General features: G+C 40.5%; 2 protein-coding genes across 2 annotated transcripts in view; both read left to right on the forward strand.

The window, feature by feature from the left end:
• The first annotated feature begins 3,167 nt into the window (after window positions 1–3,167).
• The window catches only part of PCDHA2 (protocadherin alpha 2), a 217,237-nt gene continuing 205,592 nt past the window's right edge, over window positions 3,168–14,812 (forward strand). The window contains exon 1 of the mRNA NM_001082583.4: window positions 3,168–5,668. Coding sequence (NP_001076052.1) covers window positions 3,281–5,668 — 2,388 coding nt within the window. The 5' untranslated portion in view covers window positions 3,168–3,280. The remainder of the gene's footprint in view (window positions 5,669–14,812) is intronic.
• The window catches only part of PCDHA3 (protocadherin alpha 3), a 211,072-nt gene continuing 205,592 nt past the window's right edge, over window positions 9,333–14,812 (forward strand). Inside the window, exon 1 of the mRNA NM_001082586.4 lies at window positions 9,333–11,896. Within this exon, the coding sequence (NP_001076055.2) occupies window positions 9,503–11,896 (2,394 nt within the window). The 5' untranslated portion in view covers window positions 9,333–9,502. The remainder of the gene's footprint in view (window positions 11,897–14,812) is intronic.

The raw sequence follows: 14,812 nt of genomic DNA on the forward strand, positions 1-14,812 counted from the left end.
TGGAAAAAATCTACTGTTTTGATTTCTTTTTCTTAAATATAAAAGGTAGCAGAAGAAAAATAATAAACTGAAATTTAAAGTGTCATAGATATTCCTTCTTTTTTCTTGCTTAGCATCCACTCCCCTTGTTGTTTTTTTCTTCTGGGGTCTTCTAGTAGTTTTGTGAAAGACTAGGTTGAAGGTTTTGCAAGAATGAGTGCTTGGACATGTAAACGTTAAGGGATATACAGTTCCATAGATAGGTGCAAAGGGTATAATTTTAGCAATGGGTACTATGTTAATTTCCTTGGGCTGATGCAACAAATTACCACAGACTTGGTGGCTTGAAATAACAGAAATTTATTTTCTTACAGAATCTCTGTAAGAATAAATTTCTTCTCTCTTACGGAGGCCAGAAGTCCAAAATCAGCGTGTTTCCTGGGCCACATTTCTTCTGAAGACTTTAGGGGAAATTTTTTTCTTGGATCTTCCAGCTTCTGGTAGCTCTTGGCATTGCTTGGCTTGTGGCAGCATAACTCCAGTTCCTGCCTCTGTCTTCACATTTCCTTCTTTCCTGTGTTACTATATGCCTTCTCTTTTTCTGTCTTTTATAAGGGGCAACCATCATTGGATTTATGGCCTTCTGTAATCTAGGATGATCTCATATCAAGATCCTCATCTTTGTTACATCTGCAAAGACCTTTATTCCAAATAAGGTCACTTATTTAAACCTCAGAAAAGTGATGTCTTTTGGGGTATCTTTGACCCAAAACAGGTACCAAGAGATATCAAGTGCAGTGGGAGGAAGGATATTTGCTGAGCATGGCTTCTTAATCTCTTTTCCCCGTTGTGGGGGAAATGTACTTGCATATCTGGCAATAGTATTCTATCTCTGGGGGAAGGGGGAAATATTCCATATTCTCAGAAATCCTAAATAACAGCACAAAATGCCTCTTATACCCCCACATATGTCATTCTGAATATCCGGTATAATTAATTACCTTATATGATTGCAGAAATTGTCTCAAGCAAGCCATGTTTCCTGAAGCTAGCATCTGGATTCTAGGTATAATTCCTTCTATGTGTCAACAGTGGTCAATGTTGGCTATAGATTAAATAATAATTACTGGGTATCATACATATGCAATTGCTTTGCAACTACATAATGCTGTAATGAGCAGTTCTGAAGCTATCTGCCATCTGTTTAAGCTCCAGGAGAATTTGGGTACATGCCATGACCTCCACTTTTCAGTTCACATAAAAACCAACCTCCCACTTTTCAGTTCACATAATTTAGGTGGAGCTGATTTCATTTCCTGGCTTCAAGAATGAGCAAGTGGACCCATGTCTAGCCAATGTGAGAAAAATCACAATTATTGACTAAAGGAAATTTACATCATCCAAACTGGGCTGTAGGAAGTAATATCCAGGATTTTTGCTGGACTATTAGAAAAGAGCACTTTCTGGTAAGAGTCATCAAACTGGTAATTTTTAGTCTAGAAAGCTACTTTGGCCATTTTGCCAGCAGATGGGAAAAGTCTATCTGAGAAGAAGTTCAGCAGGGGAAAAGGAATTATAAATGTGGAGATTATTTTCCTTATGGAATTATGGAAGGGTGTAGACCCAGCTCTGTCTGAAACCAGTAATTAATTACCCATTTCCATGTACGAGTCAGTACAGGATTCTCTGGTTTATTTTTGCTTAAATCGGTTAACTTGGGATTTACTGTTAGAGTATGATTAACATAAATACACATTTCCATAGATGGTACAAATGAGTATCTTAAGATACTGTACATGAGGGAAAAAAATTGTTATTGGAAAAAAAGCTAGCTTTTCTTAACAAGAGCTTTGCTTTTCTCTTACGGACATTGCAAATTTTGCAATTAGTTTTACTTCTCTCTTTGCTCTAGGAAGCTGAAAACAAAATTGGTGACATGGTTAGAGTAACTGAAGGTGACCCTTTATTATGGATTTTGTATGCTTTCCCACTCCTTGATTCATTTTATTTCATCCTCGTCTTATCTTTATTCTATTTTCATTTTTTTACTGTGAAGGGATCAGCTAAAAATTAACAAAAGAAGATATTCTCAAGTAATTAACACAAAAAAAGAGATCAATTGTATTGTTCTTGCATAAAAGTCTAAATGTAATGGAAAAGGAAATATTCTAAAGTAATAGTACATTATCCAAATGAGAAACAAATAAATTATTGATTTCAAAAACATTTGCAAACAATTCAAAAATCAAAATTAAATCACAAAACAACAGTATATATACACATATATTTTCAATGGACTAAAATACCTTTGATTACTATGTTCTTCATTTGAAGAAACAGTGAAAAATGCTAATATATCCAAAAGAATTGAAAGCAGGGTCTCAAAGAAATATTTGCACACCCATGTTCATGGCAGCACTGTTCACAACAGTCAAGAAATGGAAGCAACTCAAATGTCCACGAATACTTGAATGAATAAACAAAACGTGGTGTATACATATGTTGGACTATTATTCAGCCTTAAAAAGGAAAGAAGTCCTGTCACATGTTACAATATGGATGAACCTTGAGGAACCATCCACGGATGCTTGAATGAATAAACAAAAAGTGGTGTATACATACGATGGACTAGTATTCAGCCTTAAAAAGGAAATAAATCTTGTCACATGCTACAACATGGATGAACCTTGAGGACATTGTGCTAAGTGAAATAGGCCAGTCACAAAACGACAAATACTTTACGAGTCCACTTACACGAAATATCTAAAGTAGTGAAATTCATAGAAATAGAAAATAGGACTGTGGTTACCAGAGACTGGAGTGACGGTGAAAAGCGGAGTTGTTGTCTAATGGGTATAGAGTTTCTGTTTTCCAAGATGAAAAATTTGTAACAATGTGAATATACTTAACATTACTGAAATGTACATTTAATCATAGTTAATATGGTAATTTTAAATATTATTTTGTGTGTTTTTTAACCAGAGTAAAAAAGGGTAAAAAGGTAATATATTTTAGGGCTTAAAATAGTTATTTTTTTCCAAGATGAAAGCTATAAGTAAACTTAAACCAGAAAATCGACTAGTTTTAAATCTACAGAATAAACAGTAGAGCCTTCCTTTTAGCCACATGATGTCGCTGTCCACCGTAGAGTGTTCCCTAGGAAGGAAAATACCCAGAGCCCCTTTGTTACTTCAGAGAAGCGGAGGAATAAGAGAAGCAGCAGGACTTTAACAGAGACTAGAATATTTAAATTTTTGCAAAACATGCTCTTCTAATTTGATCAAAACATTGAGGATTGGTAATGGCGTCTTCTATCAGAAGGGGCCTAGGGGCCTGGACACGGCTGCTCTCGCTTCTGCTCCTCGCAGCCTGGGAGGTGGGGAGCGGCCAGCTCCGCTACTCCGTCCCCGAGGAGGCCAAACACGGCACCTTCGTGGGCCGCATCGCGCAGGACCTGGGGCTGGAGCTGGCGGAGCTGGTGCCGCGCCTGTTCCGGGTGGCGTCCAAAAGACACGGGGACCTTCTGGAGGTAAATCTGCAGAATGGCATTTTGTTTGTGAATTCTCGGATCGACCGGGAGGAGCTGTGCGGGCGGAGCGCGGAATGTAGCATCCACCTGGAGGTGATCGTGGACAGGCCGCTGCAGGTTTTCCATGTGGAAGTGGAGGTGAAGGACATTAACGACAACCCGCCAGTATTTCCAATGACAGTAAAGACTATCCGGTTTCCCGAATCAAGGCTGCTTGATTCTCGGTTTCCTCTAGAGGGTGCATCTGATGCAGATATAGGAGTAAATGCTCTTCTCTCCTACAAGCTCAGCTCCAGTGAGTTTTTCTTCCTAGATATACAGACAAATGATGAACTAAGCGAATCTTTGTCTCTCGTGCTGGGGAAATCGCTGGACAGAGAGGAAACTGCTGAGGTTAATTTGTTACTGGTGGCTACTGATGGGGGCAAACCTGAGCTCACGGGCACCGTTCAAATACTTATTAAGGTATTAGATGTAAATGACAATGAACCAACTTTTGCCCAATCAGTTTACAAAGTAAAATTGTTAGAGAATACTGCAAATGGGACCTTAGTGGTTAAGTTAAACGCTTCTGATGCAGATGAAGGATCGAACAGCGAGATTGTGTATTCACTCGGTAGTGATGTGTCTTCCACTATACAGACTAAGTTTACCATAGATCCCATCTCAGGGGAAATCAGAACTAAGGGAAAATTAGATTATGAAGAAGCAAAGTCCTACGAGATTCAGGTCACTGCAACTGACAAAGGAACCCCTTCAATGTCAGGACATTGTAAAATTTCATTAAAACTTGTGGACATCAATGATAACACACCAGAAGTCTCAATAACGTCTCTCTCACTTCCCATCTCAGAGAACGCTTCCCTGGGCACGGTCATTGCTCTCATCACGGTGTCGGATCGCGACTCTGGTACGAATGGACATGTCACCTGCTCCCTGACGCCCCACGTCCCTTTCAAGCTGGTGTCCACCTTCAAGAATTACTACTCGTTGGTGCTGGACAGCGCCCTGGACCGCGAGAGCGTGTCAGCCTATGAGCTGGTGGTGACCGCACGGGACGGGGGCTCGCCTTCACTGTGGGCCACCACCAGCGTGTCCATCGAGGTGGCCGACGTGAACGACAACGCCCCGGCGTTCGCACAGCCTGAGTACACAGTATTCGTGAAGGAGAACAACCCGCCGGGCTGCCACATCTTCACGGTGTCAGCGTGGGATGCGGACGCGCAGGAGAACGCGCTGGTGTCCTACTCGCTGGTGGAGCGGCGGGTGGGCGAGCGCGCGTTGTCGAGCTACGTTTCGGTGCACGCGGAGAGCGGCAAGGTGTACGCGCTGCAGCCGCTGGACCACGAGGAAGTGGAGCTGCTGCAGTTTCAGGTGACCGCGCGGGATGCGGGCGTGCCGCCTCTGGGCAGCAACGTGACGCTGCAGGTGTTCGTGCTGGACGAGAACGACAACGCGCCGGCACTGTTGGCGCCTAGGGCTGGCACCGCTGCTGGCGCAGTGAGTGAGCTGGTGCCGTGGTCGGTGGGTGCAGGGCACGTGGTGGCTAAGGTGCGCGCAGTGGACGCTGACTCAGGCTACAACGCGTGGCTTTCGTACGAGCTGCAGCTGGGTACTGGCAGCGCTCGCATCCCGTTCCGCGTGGGGCTATACACGGGTGAGATCAGCACGACACGTGCCCTAGACGAGGCTGACTCCCCTCGCCACCGCCTACTCGTGCTGGTGAAGGACCACGGCGAACCAGCGTTGACAGCCACGGCCACCGTGTTAGTGTCGTTGGTGGAAAGTGGCCAGGCACCCAAGGCCTCGTCGCGGGCGTGGGTGGGCGCCGCGGGCTCAGAGGCTACGCTGGTGGATGTCAACGTGTACCTGATCATCGCCATCTGCGCGGTATCCAGCCTGTTGGTGCTCACGGTGCTGCTGTACACTGCGCTGCGGTGCTCGGTGCCAGCCACCGAGGGTGCGCGCGCGCCAGGAAAGCCCACGCTGGTGTGCTCCAGCGCCGTGGGGAGCTGGTCTTACTCGCAGCAGAGGCGGCAGAGGGTGTGCTCTGGGGAGGACCCCCCCAAGACGGACCTCATGGCCTTCAGCCCTAGCTTATCTCAAGGTCCAGACTCCGCAGAAGAGAAACAGCTCTCAGAATCAGAATACGTAGGAAAGGTGAGTGAGTCTTTTACTTTTTCTTGCCAATTCTAAAATTGTTCTTTTTAAAAAATTCTATATGATTTCTACTAGTTATTTAGATTCATAGTTCTTCATTTATTTTATATCATCCTACCGTGCGATTTTGAATATGAATTAGAGATCAATTTATTGCATTTACTGGACAATTTATTTAAACAATCTACATAACTGTTTTCTTATTTTTACATTTTGGCACTTCCATCATTAAGTCATAAGTAATAGACCATGAAACACTGAAAAACACCTCAGCAAAATTTGTAAATTAAACATTTCCCATAAATATTTTCTCTCTTAAAAATGGAAAATCACAATCGGAAGAAATTAAAGAATTTGATTATATAATACGTATTTTCAACTGACACTGTCTATCCAATCTGTCGGATAGTGTTTGGAATAACCTATATCCTGGACATTTCTTAGATTGTTCTTTGGATCAACAATGCCCTTGTCTATGCAATAGTTAATAAGCTACATTTTTTTTGTTTGTTTGTTTTTGTTGAGACAGTCTTGCTCTGTCACCTAGGCTGGAGTGCAGTGGTGTGATCTCAGCTCACTATAACCTCTGCCACCCGGGTTCAAGTGATTGTCTTGCCTCAGCCTCCTTAGTAACTGGGATTACAGGCGCCCACCACCACGCCCGGCTATTTTCTTTTTAAAATTTTTTATTTTTAGTAGAGACGGGGTTTCACCATGTTGGCCAGGCTGGTCTCAAACTCCTGGCCTCAAGTGATCCACCCTCCTAGGCCTCCCAAAGTGCTGGGATTACAGGAGTGAGCCACTGCACCTGGTCTTTTTATTTGTATTTGAAAGCAGCCTGAGTGGATATTTTAACACCAGAATTTCCAAAAGTATGTAGCACAGGTTGTTACAACAAAATGACAGCACTTAGGAATAACTGCTAATCTTAAGTATGTTTTTTATAAGTAAAATAACCCATTATTTGGTATAAAGATTTCACACTGATAACATTTTTGAGTTATCAGGCAAAAATAGAGAGTATTGAGAAAAGAGACCCTCTCAATTTTGTTTAATTTGAAAATATTAACATTTAAAAATCACACTGGGGTTTTTCAGGTGGTGGGACTTTTTCTTCATTTAAGTGGAGACTACCCAGTCTTTATGTTAATGGTTGATAAATCATCCTTTCAGTATCATTATCATTAGGCCAATGTGTGCAGGCCTCCCACTGCAGAGATTGACTACTTTTTTCTGGCATCTAATTCTATGCGTGGGAATACATTTTCCATTAATGTGAGCTCACTCAATTTTGCCTGGAAGCATCCATATTCCTAATGAAATTGGAATTTTTCCAAAAGATGAGGCCTGGTCTTGGATGACTACATTTTCACTTGAAACATTTATTGTGGGTAATTATAACACTGAACTCGACAAGTAAATGTTACACTTGGAAAGAATTTTTTTAGCTTTTCCAACCAAAGGCAGATGTATTGCAATAAAATAACTGTCTTAAACGGTCCTCTACTATTTAGTTCTTAGTTATTTGCTGTTTATTCTAAATATATGTGCATATTGATAAATCATAGAAATAACTTCCACTAGTGATCTTACCTTTAGCCATTTCATAGTTAGGTCAGAATATTCATTTCCAAGTAATACTTGACCACTATGTTTCTACCATAGGTAAATGATAAGCTTCTAAAATTATATTCACATATATCCAAATCTCCAGGAGTCACAATCTGTTGCTCTATAAGTTTTTTCATAACATTCTTATTTACATTTTTTTCTTGGTTGTCTAAGTGACATCCAGGTGGTAGTAGAAACTATTCACTGATACTTTATCTACAAAATGGCTCAATCTTCTAAACTCATAGTTCCTTTAATATTACCTTTATCTCTTAATCAGTATGGAGTCTACTCTGCTATAAATTCTCATGTGACATTCCATTTTGCAATTAGTATAACTCTTAAAGGTACTGAAAAGTGCAGTATTACAATAAGTTGTCAAAGGCATCTCTTTACTATGAAGTCCATGAAGTTTAAAAATTTTAAGTTTATCTCTTATTTTCAAACTAGCTACCGTCTTTAAAAATTCAGCAAAGTGGTAACTGGAATATTAATAGCTATAATTATTTCTTAGGTCCATGCTTTTCAGAAATAATGCTTAAATGTTTACTTACTTCTTCATAATATAGCACAATAGAATCATTTAGAAATTATGTAAGTTTGATATTAACAAATATCATTAACTTACATTTTTATTTATCTTGCTTGAAAAAGTTAATTCAAAATATTAATTTATTTATTCATGAAAACAACAATTGATAATTTATCCTATTCTAAATATGAATGATAAAATCTGAGTAAGTTGCAGTCCTTGCTTCCATTTCATGAATACACAGGAAACAAAAGCTGAAATGAAAACTTTTCCCCTAAATATTTAAATCACATGTTTGATTTCATTTTTAAATGGTCTGGGTATAAGCAAAAATTTGTACATTCTTTTATTTCTCTAAATTTGACCTCTTTCCATAAATTTTCTTTGCCCCACTTCCAAATGCAGCAAGAATTCATGCTTCTCATTGAATTCACAGATATCTTTAGAATGTTTTATTGCTTAGTGTTAAATATGTTGAGTAAATACTGGCTTATGTTCCTAGGTTACTTTTCTCCCTTCACTGATTAGTTAAATAATCAATTCTTTCAAGTAACAACTTTTAAAAAAACTGGAATCTAGAAATTCATCAGGAGTGGAGATCATCAAAAACGTAATTATTTTATATTGTTAACATTTTAGTATATACAGGTAAATTCAAATACATAGTGTGGAAAAATTAAACCTAATATATTCTTAATTGATGTGATGTGAATGTAACAAATATACAAATCACATTCCCACAGTAGGAAACAAATTTCCAGTTTGAATTTCTCTGTAAAGGACCGACTTCTGAAATCTTTATGTAAGTTACAGTCAAGACAGTTGATGAGGCTATAGTTCTTGAAAAAGGGGCATGGGAGGGAATTACAGACATTCTACAAATTTAAAAAACCATAAATGTACATATTTTAAAAAATTAACAGTTGCTGTAATAACATAAAAGTAGATATATGTATGTTTTAATATATACAGCACACACACACTTTTAAATACTTCAACATCTCAATGTTTTGATGATCATAAATCTGAAAGGATCTGATTTTTCTATAAAATGTAACTTGGGAGGTAAAGAGGTTAATGGTAAGTTGTCTTGAATCAGATTGAAATCCCATCGTACCAAGAGATAATATCGTTTTACTTAACCTCTATGTGTTTGTAAAAAGCGAATAATATTAAAACTTATTTCAGAGGATTGTGATAATTTAATGGGATAATTCCATTAAGACAAATAGAAAAGTGGCTGTCACATGGGAAACATTTCCAATAGATGTCCACTGTTAAAACAGGAATCACAATATTCTAGTGTATGTCATGAATTAGCACAATTGATAGTGAATTAGTATAAAAGTTCTAAGGAAATATTTAGATAAAATATAAGGACTTTGAGGAGTGACCGAAGGATATTACAATTGAAACTAGAAATTTTGGGAAAGTTCAAACGACATACAAGGAAAAGAAGATATATTTACATATTTAATACTTACACGTTTAGCCACATGATGTCGCTGTCCACCACAAGGTCTTTCTCCACAAAAGAAATAACAGCGTGCATTACGTATTCAGATACTGCTTTGCTTCATCCTCTCTAAAATTTAACACCAAGGAGTTTAAGAAATGAAGATAAGGAACTCGAATTATTTTTAAATTTTGGATCAATGTAAAGGCAATCTAATATTTGGAAAATACTTGCAATGTTGTTTTCCTGGCGAGAAGATCCTGGAGCCCAGTGCCTGCTGCTTTCTCTTCTGCTCCTGGCAGCCTCGGAGGTGGGGAGCGGCCAGCTCCACTACTCCGTCTCTGAGGAGGCCAAGCATGGCACCTTCGTGGGCCGCATCGCGCAGGACCTGGGGCTGGAGCTGGCGGAGCTGGTGCCGCGCCTGTTCCGGGTGGCGTCCAAAAGACACGGGGACCTTCTGGAGGTAAATCTGCAGAATGGCATTTTGTTTGTGAATTCTCGGATCGACCGCGAGGAACTGTGCGGGCGGAGCGCGGAGTGCAGCATCCACCTGGAGGTGATCGTGGACAGGCCGCTGCAGGTTTTCCATGTGGAGGTGGAAGTGAAGGACATTAATGACAACGCGCCAGTTTTTCCAATGGCTGTAAAGAATCTGTTTATTTCCGAATCCCGACAGCCTGGCTCTCGGTTTTCGCTAGAGGGCGCATCGGATGCAGATATCGGAACAAATTCGTTGTTGACTTACAGTCTTGATTCCACTGAATATTTTACCTTGGACGTTAAAAGAAATGACGAGGAAATTAAATCCCTTGGACTCGTGTTGAAAAAATATTTAAATAGAGAGGACACTCCTAAGCATTATTTACTAATAACAGCAATTGATGGTGGGAAACCAGAGCTCACTGGCACGACTCAACTAAAGATCACTGTTTTAGATGTAAACGACAACGCCCCAGCGTTTGAGAGGACGATCTATAAAGTCAGATTACTCGAAAATGCACCAAATGGTACCCTAGTGGTGACCGTTAACGCCACCGATTTGGATGAAGGAGTAAATAAGGATATCGCGTATTCTTTCAATACGGACATGTCAGCAGATATTCTGTCAAAATTCCATTTAGATCCAGTCAATGGACAAATCAGTGTAAAAGGTAACATAGATTTCGAGGAAAGTAAGTCATATGAAATCCAGGTAGAAGCCACGGATAAAGGAAATCCCCCAATGTCAGATCACTGCACAGTTCTACTCGAAATTGTGGACATCAATGATAATGTACCTGAGTTAGTTATTCATTCACTATCTTTACCTGTATTAGAAGACTCTCCACTTAGCACAGTCATCGCCCTGATCAGCGTGTCCGACCGCGACTCAGGAGTCAATGGACAGGTCACCTGCTCGCTGACGCCCCACGTCCCCTTCAAGCTGGTGTCCACCTTCAAGAATTACTACTCATTGGTGCTGGACAGCCCTCTGGACCGCGAGAGCGTGTCGGCCTATGAGCTGGTGGTGACTGCTCGGGACGGGGGCTCGCCTTCACTGTGGGCCACGGCCAGCGTGTCCGTGGAGGTGGCCGACGTGAACGACAATGCGCCGGCATTCTCGCAGTCCGAGTACACGGTGTTCGTGAAGGAGAACAACCCGCCGGGCTGCCACATCTTCACGGTGTCTGCGCGGGACGCGGACGCGCAGGAGAACGCGCTGGTGTCCTACTCGCTGGTGGAACGGCGGGTGGGGGATCGCGCGCTGTCGAGCTACGTGTCGGTACACGCGGAGAGCGGCAAGGTGTACGCGCTGCAGCCGCTGGACCACGAGGAGCTAGAGCTGCTGCAGTTTCAGGTGAGTGCGCGCGATGCGGGCGTGCCGCCTCTGGGCAGCAACGTGACGCTGCAGGTGTTCGTGCTGGACGAGAACGACAACGCGCCGGCACTGCTGATGCCTCGGGTGGGTGGCATCGGTGGCGCAGTGAGCGAGCTGGTGCCGCGGTCAGTGGGTGCGGGCCACGTGGTAGCGAAGGTGCGCGCAGTGGATGCAGACTCAGGCTACAACGCCTGGCTTTCGTATGAGCTACAGCCTGGGACCGGCGGTGCGCGCATCCCGTTTCGCGTGGGGCTGTACACGGGAGAGATCAGCACGACCCGTGCCCTGGACGAGGTCGACGTCCCGCGCCATCGCCTACTGGTGCTGGTGAAGGACCACGGTGAACCCTCATTGACCGCCACGGCCACTGTGCTGGTGTCGCTGGTGGAGAGTGGCCAGGCACCCAAGGCCTCGTCCCAGGCGTCCGCTGGCGCCACGGGCCCGGAAGCTGCACTGGTGGATGTCAACGTGTACTTGATCGTCGCCATCTGCGCGGTGTCCAGTCTGTTGGTGCTCACACTGCTGCTATATACTGCTCTGCGGTGCTCCGCGCCGCCAACCGAAGGCGCCTGTGGGCCGGGCAAGCCCACGCTGGTGTGCTCCAGCGCGGTGGGGAGCTGGTCATACTCGCAGCAGAGGCAGCAGAGGGTGTGCTCTGGAGAGGGGTTGCCCAAGACCGACCTCATGGCTTTTAGCCCTAGCCTTCCTCCTTGTCCAATTAGCCGGGATAGAGAGGAGAAACAGGATGTGGACGTTGATCTCTCAGCCAAAGTGAGTAATTTTTATTTATTCTTTCCAAAATGTCTTTGTTTTTCATTCCTCAATGTTTCCACTCCTCTGGAAATACGTTAATAGTTAAGTATGAATTATGTGATTCATAATTAGACTTTTCCAGTTTTGTGGTTTTGTGGTTAAAACGCTAAGATTTTTGTTGCTAATTTTTGAACCAAATCAGCAGTAAGTTATGAGATCCACACTTGTAATTTTGTTTTGTTATTAGGTGCAGTAGTAGGATTATTTTATTGCTAAATGCCTGGGTATAAGACAAATATTTTTTCTTAGATGAATTGCATTATTTAGAGAATCTGACTTCGACTTGTTTTATACTTATCCCTATACAATGCTTCTTCAATATCTTTTGCCACTTTTCATTTGGACTTCCTACTACCTGTTAGTACGAATGTTACTTGCTCATTTTATGAGTTCACCTAATGCTTATAACTCCCTATTGATTATGCTTTTCCACCTTCAGTTTCAAAAATTAGATCATTACACCTGTTGTCTTTTATGGAACCTCTTTTATTCTCTTATTCACTTGTTTGGAGTCTCAATCCTTATTTTTTACTTGAATATGATTCATTTTAGGCCTTGTGCTCTAATTTGGCAATACCGTTTATTGTTTCTTGATTTCCCAGTTTGGAAAAAAATCGAGAATAACAATTGCATTTAGAATTGCATCTTTGTTCATCTTTAGTTTGTCACTACTTTATTTAATACTACTTTAATAATACTACTGTATTATATGTTAAAATTTATTACTAATAACTAAAATATCAATATGAAGTGAAAATTTAATAGTTGTATAGTATATTTATATATTCATTTTAAAAGAATGTTTTAAATCTTGTTAAAAATAATTTTCAATCTGAACAATATCTTGAAAATAATTATGGTATCTAATTTTAAAACTATCCCTACTAGCAAAACTTTTTATTCATTAGTGTCTTTTGCATACCATACTAAGGATGCTAATATGAAATAAGTTTGATAAGCCAATGTTATAATGTTATTACTGGTTAACTTCTCTGAATAGCATCCTGCCTATTAATGTGTGCCATGCAATAAGTAGAAAACTCCAAATAACCAGAACCAAATGAAATTGAAGGTAGACTTTTTTCTAATCACTACCCCTACATATTTGGTTATCTCCTCTAGCAATTAGTTGGACTCCCATTTAAGTTTCCCTACCACTGGAGAGAAATAGTAACCAACTGAAACCTGGTTAATACTCATTGACAGTGTGGGAGGTCTAACACGTAAAATAGATATTTTTCTTGACTCCTCTCCTTTCCCTCACTTCCATTTTCTTTATTTCCTTTTTTGGCACTATCCTTTGTTGCTCCCTTGTCCATGAAGTAGTAGCCATAGTGTGTCCATCTCAGGTCAGTATTTTAAAAATTTAGTTCTGTTATCAGCTTCTTGAATATAATAGAGTCAGCCAAAGTACTTGTCTTCCCAGATATGGAACTTCAATCTTCAAATCCAGCTTGCCTCTTGAAACTATTGTCTAACAAGACTCTTGGCAAAGACATTTTGAAGACTTTGGAATTTTCACTTCACAGATGTACTGATGCTATGCCAAATAAATATTGAATAGCTACCAAATAAACATCGTTTTCTATTCTGCTGCATTCCCCATCTATACATTAAAATACCTGGTAAATGAAAATATTACAAATGAAATGGGTGAAAATGGAATTCCTCCTCCTTTTTTCCAATGTGCTTGATGTCAATGATCATTTTGCAAAAATATAGTTTGGGTCCCCACATAGTGAAAGTACCCTGGTTTCTGTTTGATTCAGAAATTTGGTGGGGTTTTTTGTTGTTGTTGTTTTGGTTTTTGTGTGTGTGTGTTTGTGTGAGTGTAGTTCTTCAATAGAGAGGGAGCGTAAAGCTATTTTCACTAGATTGATTTTTTGTTTAGACAAACAGGATGAAAATAACTTTATGAATATAGGAGGCAAGGAAAGTTTTTAAATGGCTACCATTATGTCTTTATATATTAAATTTCTTTATGTAAGAAAATGTATTGTGGGTTTATTTATTGGGAAGTCTTCATTCCCCATTAATACCCAGAATGATTCAAAGATCGTGATTACCAAGAATTAGAATAAAAATTAAGCTAAAACCCAAGTTTTCAACATTGAACTTGAAATACATCTTAATTGGGGAAATGTCTAGAGACTTTTTTTGTATCTTTAGAAAATTATAGAGGCTGTTGAAACACCACATTTTCCCAACTAGATATGCGATCACCTTAAATTAATGCATTTTATTAGGCAATGGAAGGAAACAAACATTTTCTGCAGGGTAAATATTTAGCAAATGTTAGGTAAGTCCCTCTGAGCTATTAAACAATTAAGATACAACTATTCCCTTTAAAATATATATTCCAAAAAAGGACACACATACTCAAATGCTTATAAGAGATAAATTAATGTAAAAAATGGCCCACGCGATTCCACCCTGGTGCTGCAGTTTGTAAAAGAAGAAAAAATACCTGTTCAATTGGTTTGATCATGACATTCTTCATGGGTCAGGGAAGTTTTAAGTGGTTATAAAATGGGGTAAATTGGCTTTAGAAGAGTTTAGAAATGATGTGGATTACTTATAGACAGGACAAAATGAACATGCTTGTTTATTAAAAAATGCTATTGGAAGCAGGAAATATTCAGTTTGGCTAAAATATATAAGCACTATAGGAGAAAATAGAAGCTTAGGCACATTACATACTGGAGAACAAGCAAGTACTTATAAACTGTAAGAGTCAAAATGAGAATACCAGCGTTTCTCATGGGAGCAAATGAGTTCCAATGAATAAAATTATTTGGAATGCTTTTCCATGCAAGCTATTTGCTATAACTTCCTGCTTCCTTGCACTTTCAGCCCTGACATGACTCAAGGAAG

This window comes from Pan troglodytes, chromosome 4 (genome assembly GCF_028858775.2).
Source record: "Pan troglodytes isolate AG18354 chromosome 4, NHGRI_mPanTro3-v2.0_pri, whole genome shotgun sequence".
Taxonomy (NCBI): Eukaryota; Metazoa; Chordata; class Mammalia; order Primates; family Hominidae; genus Pan; species Pan troglodytes.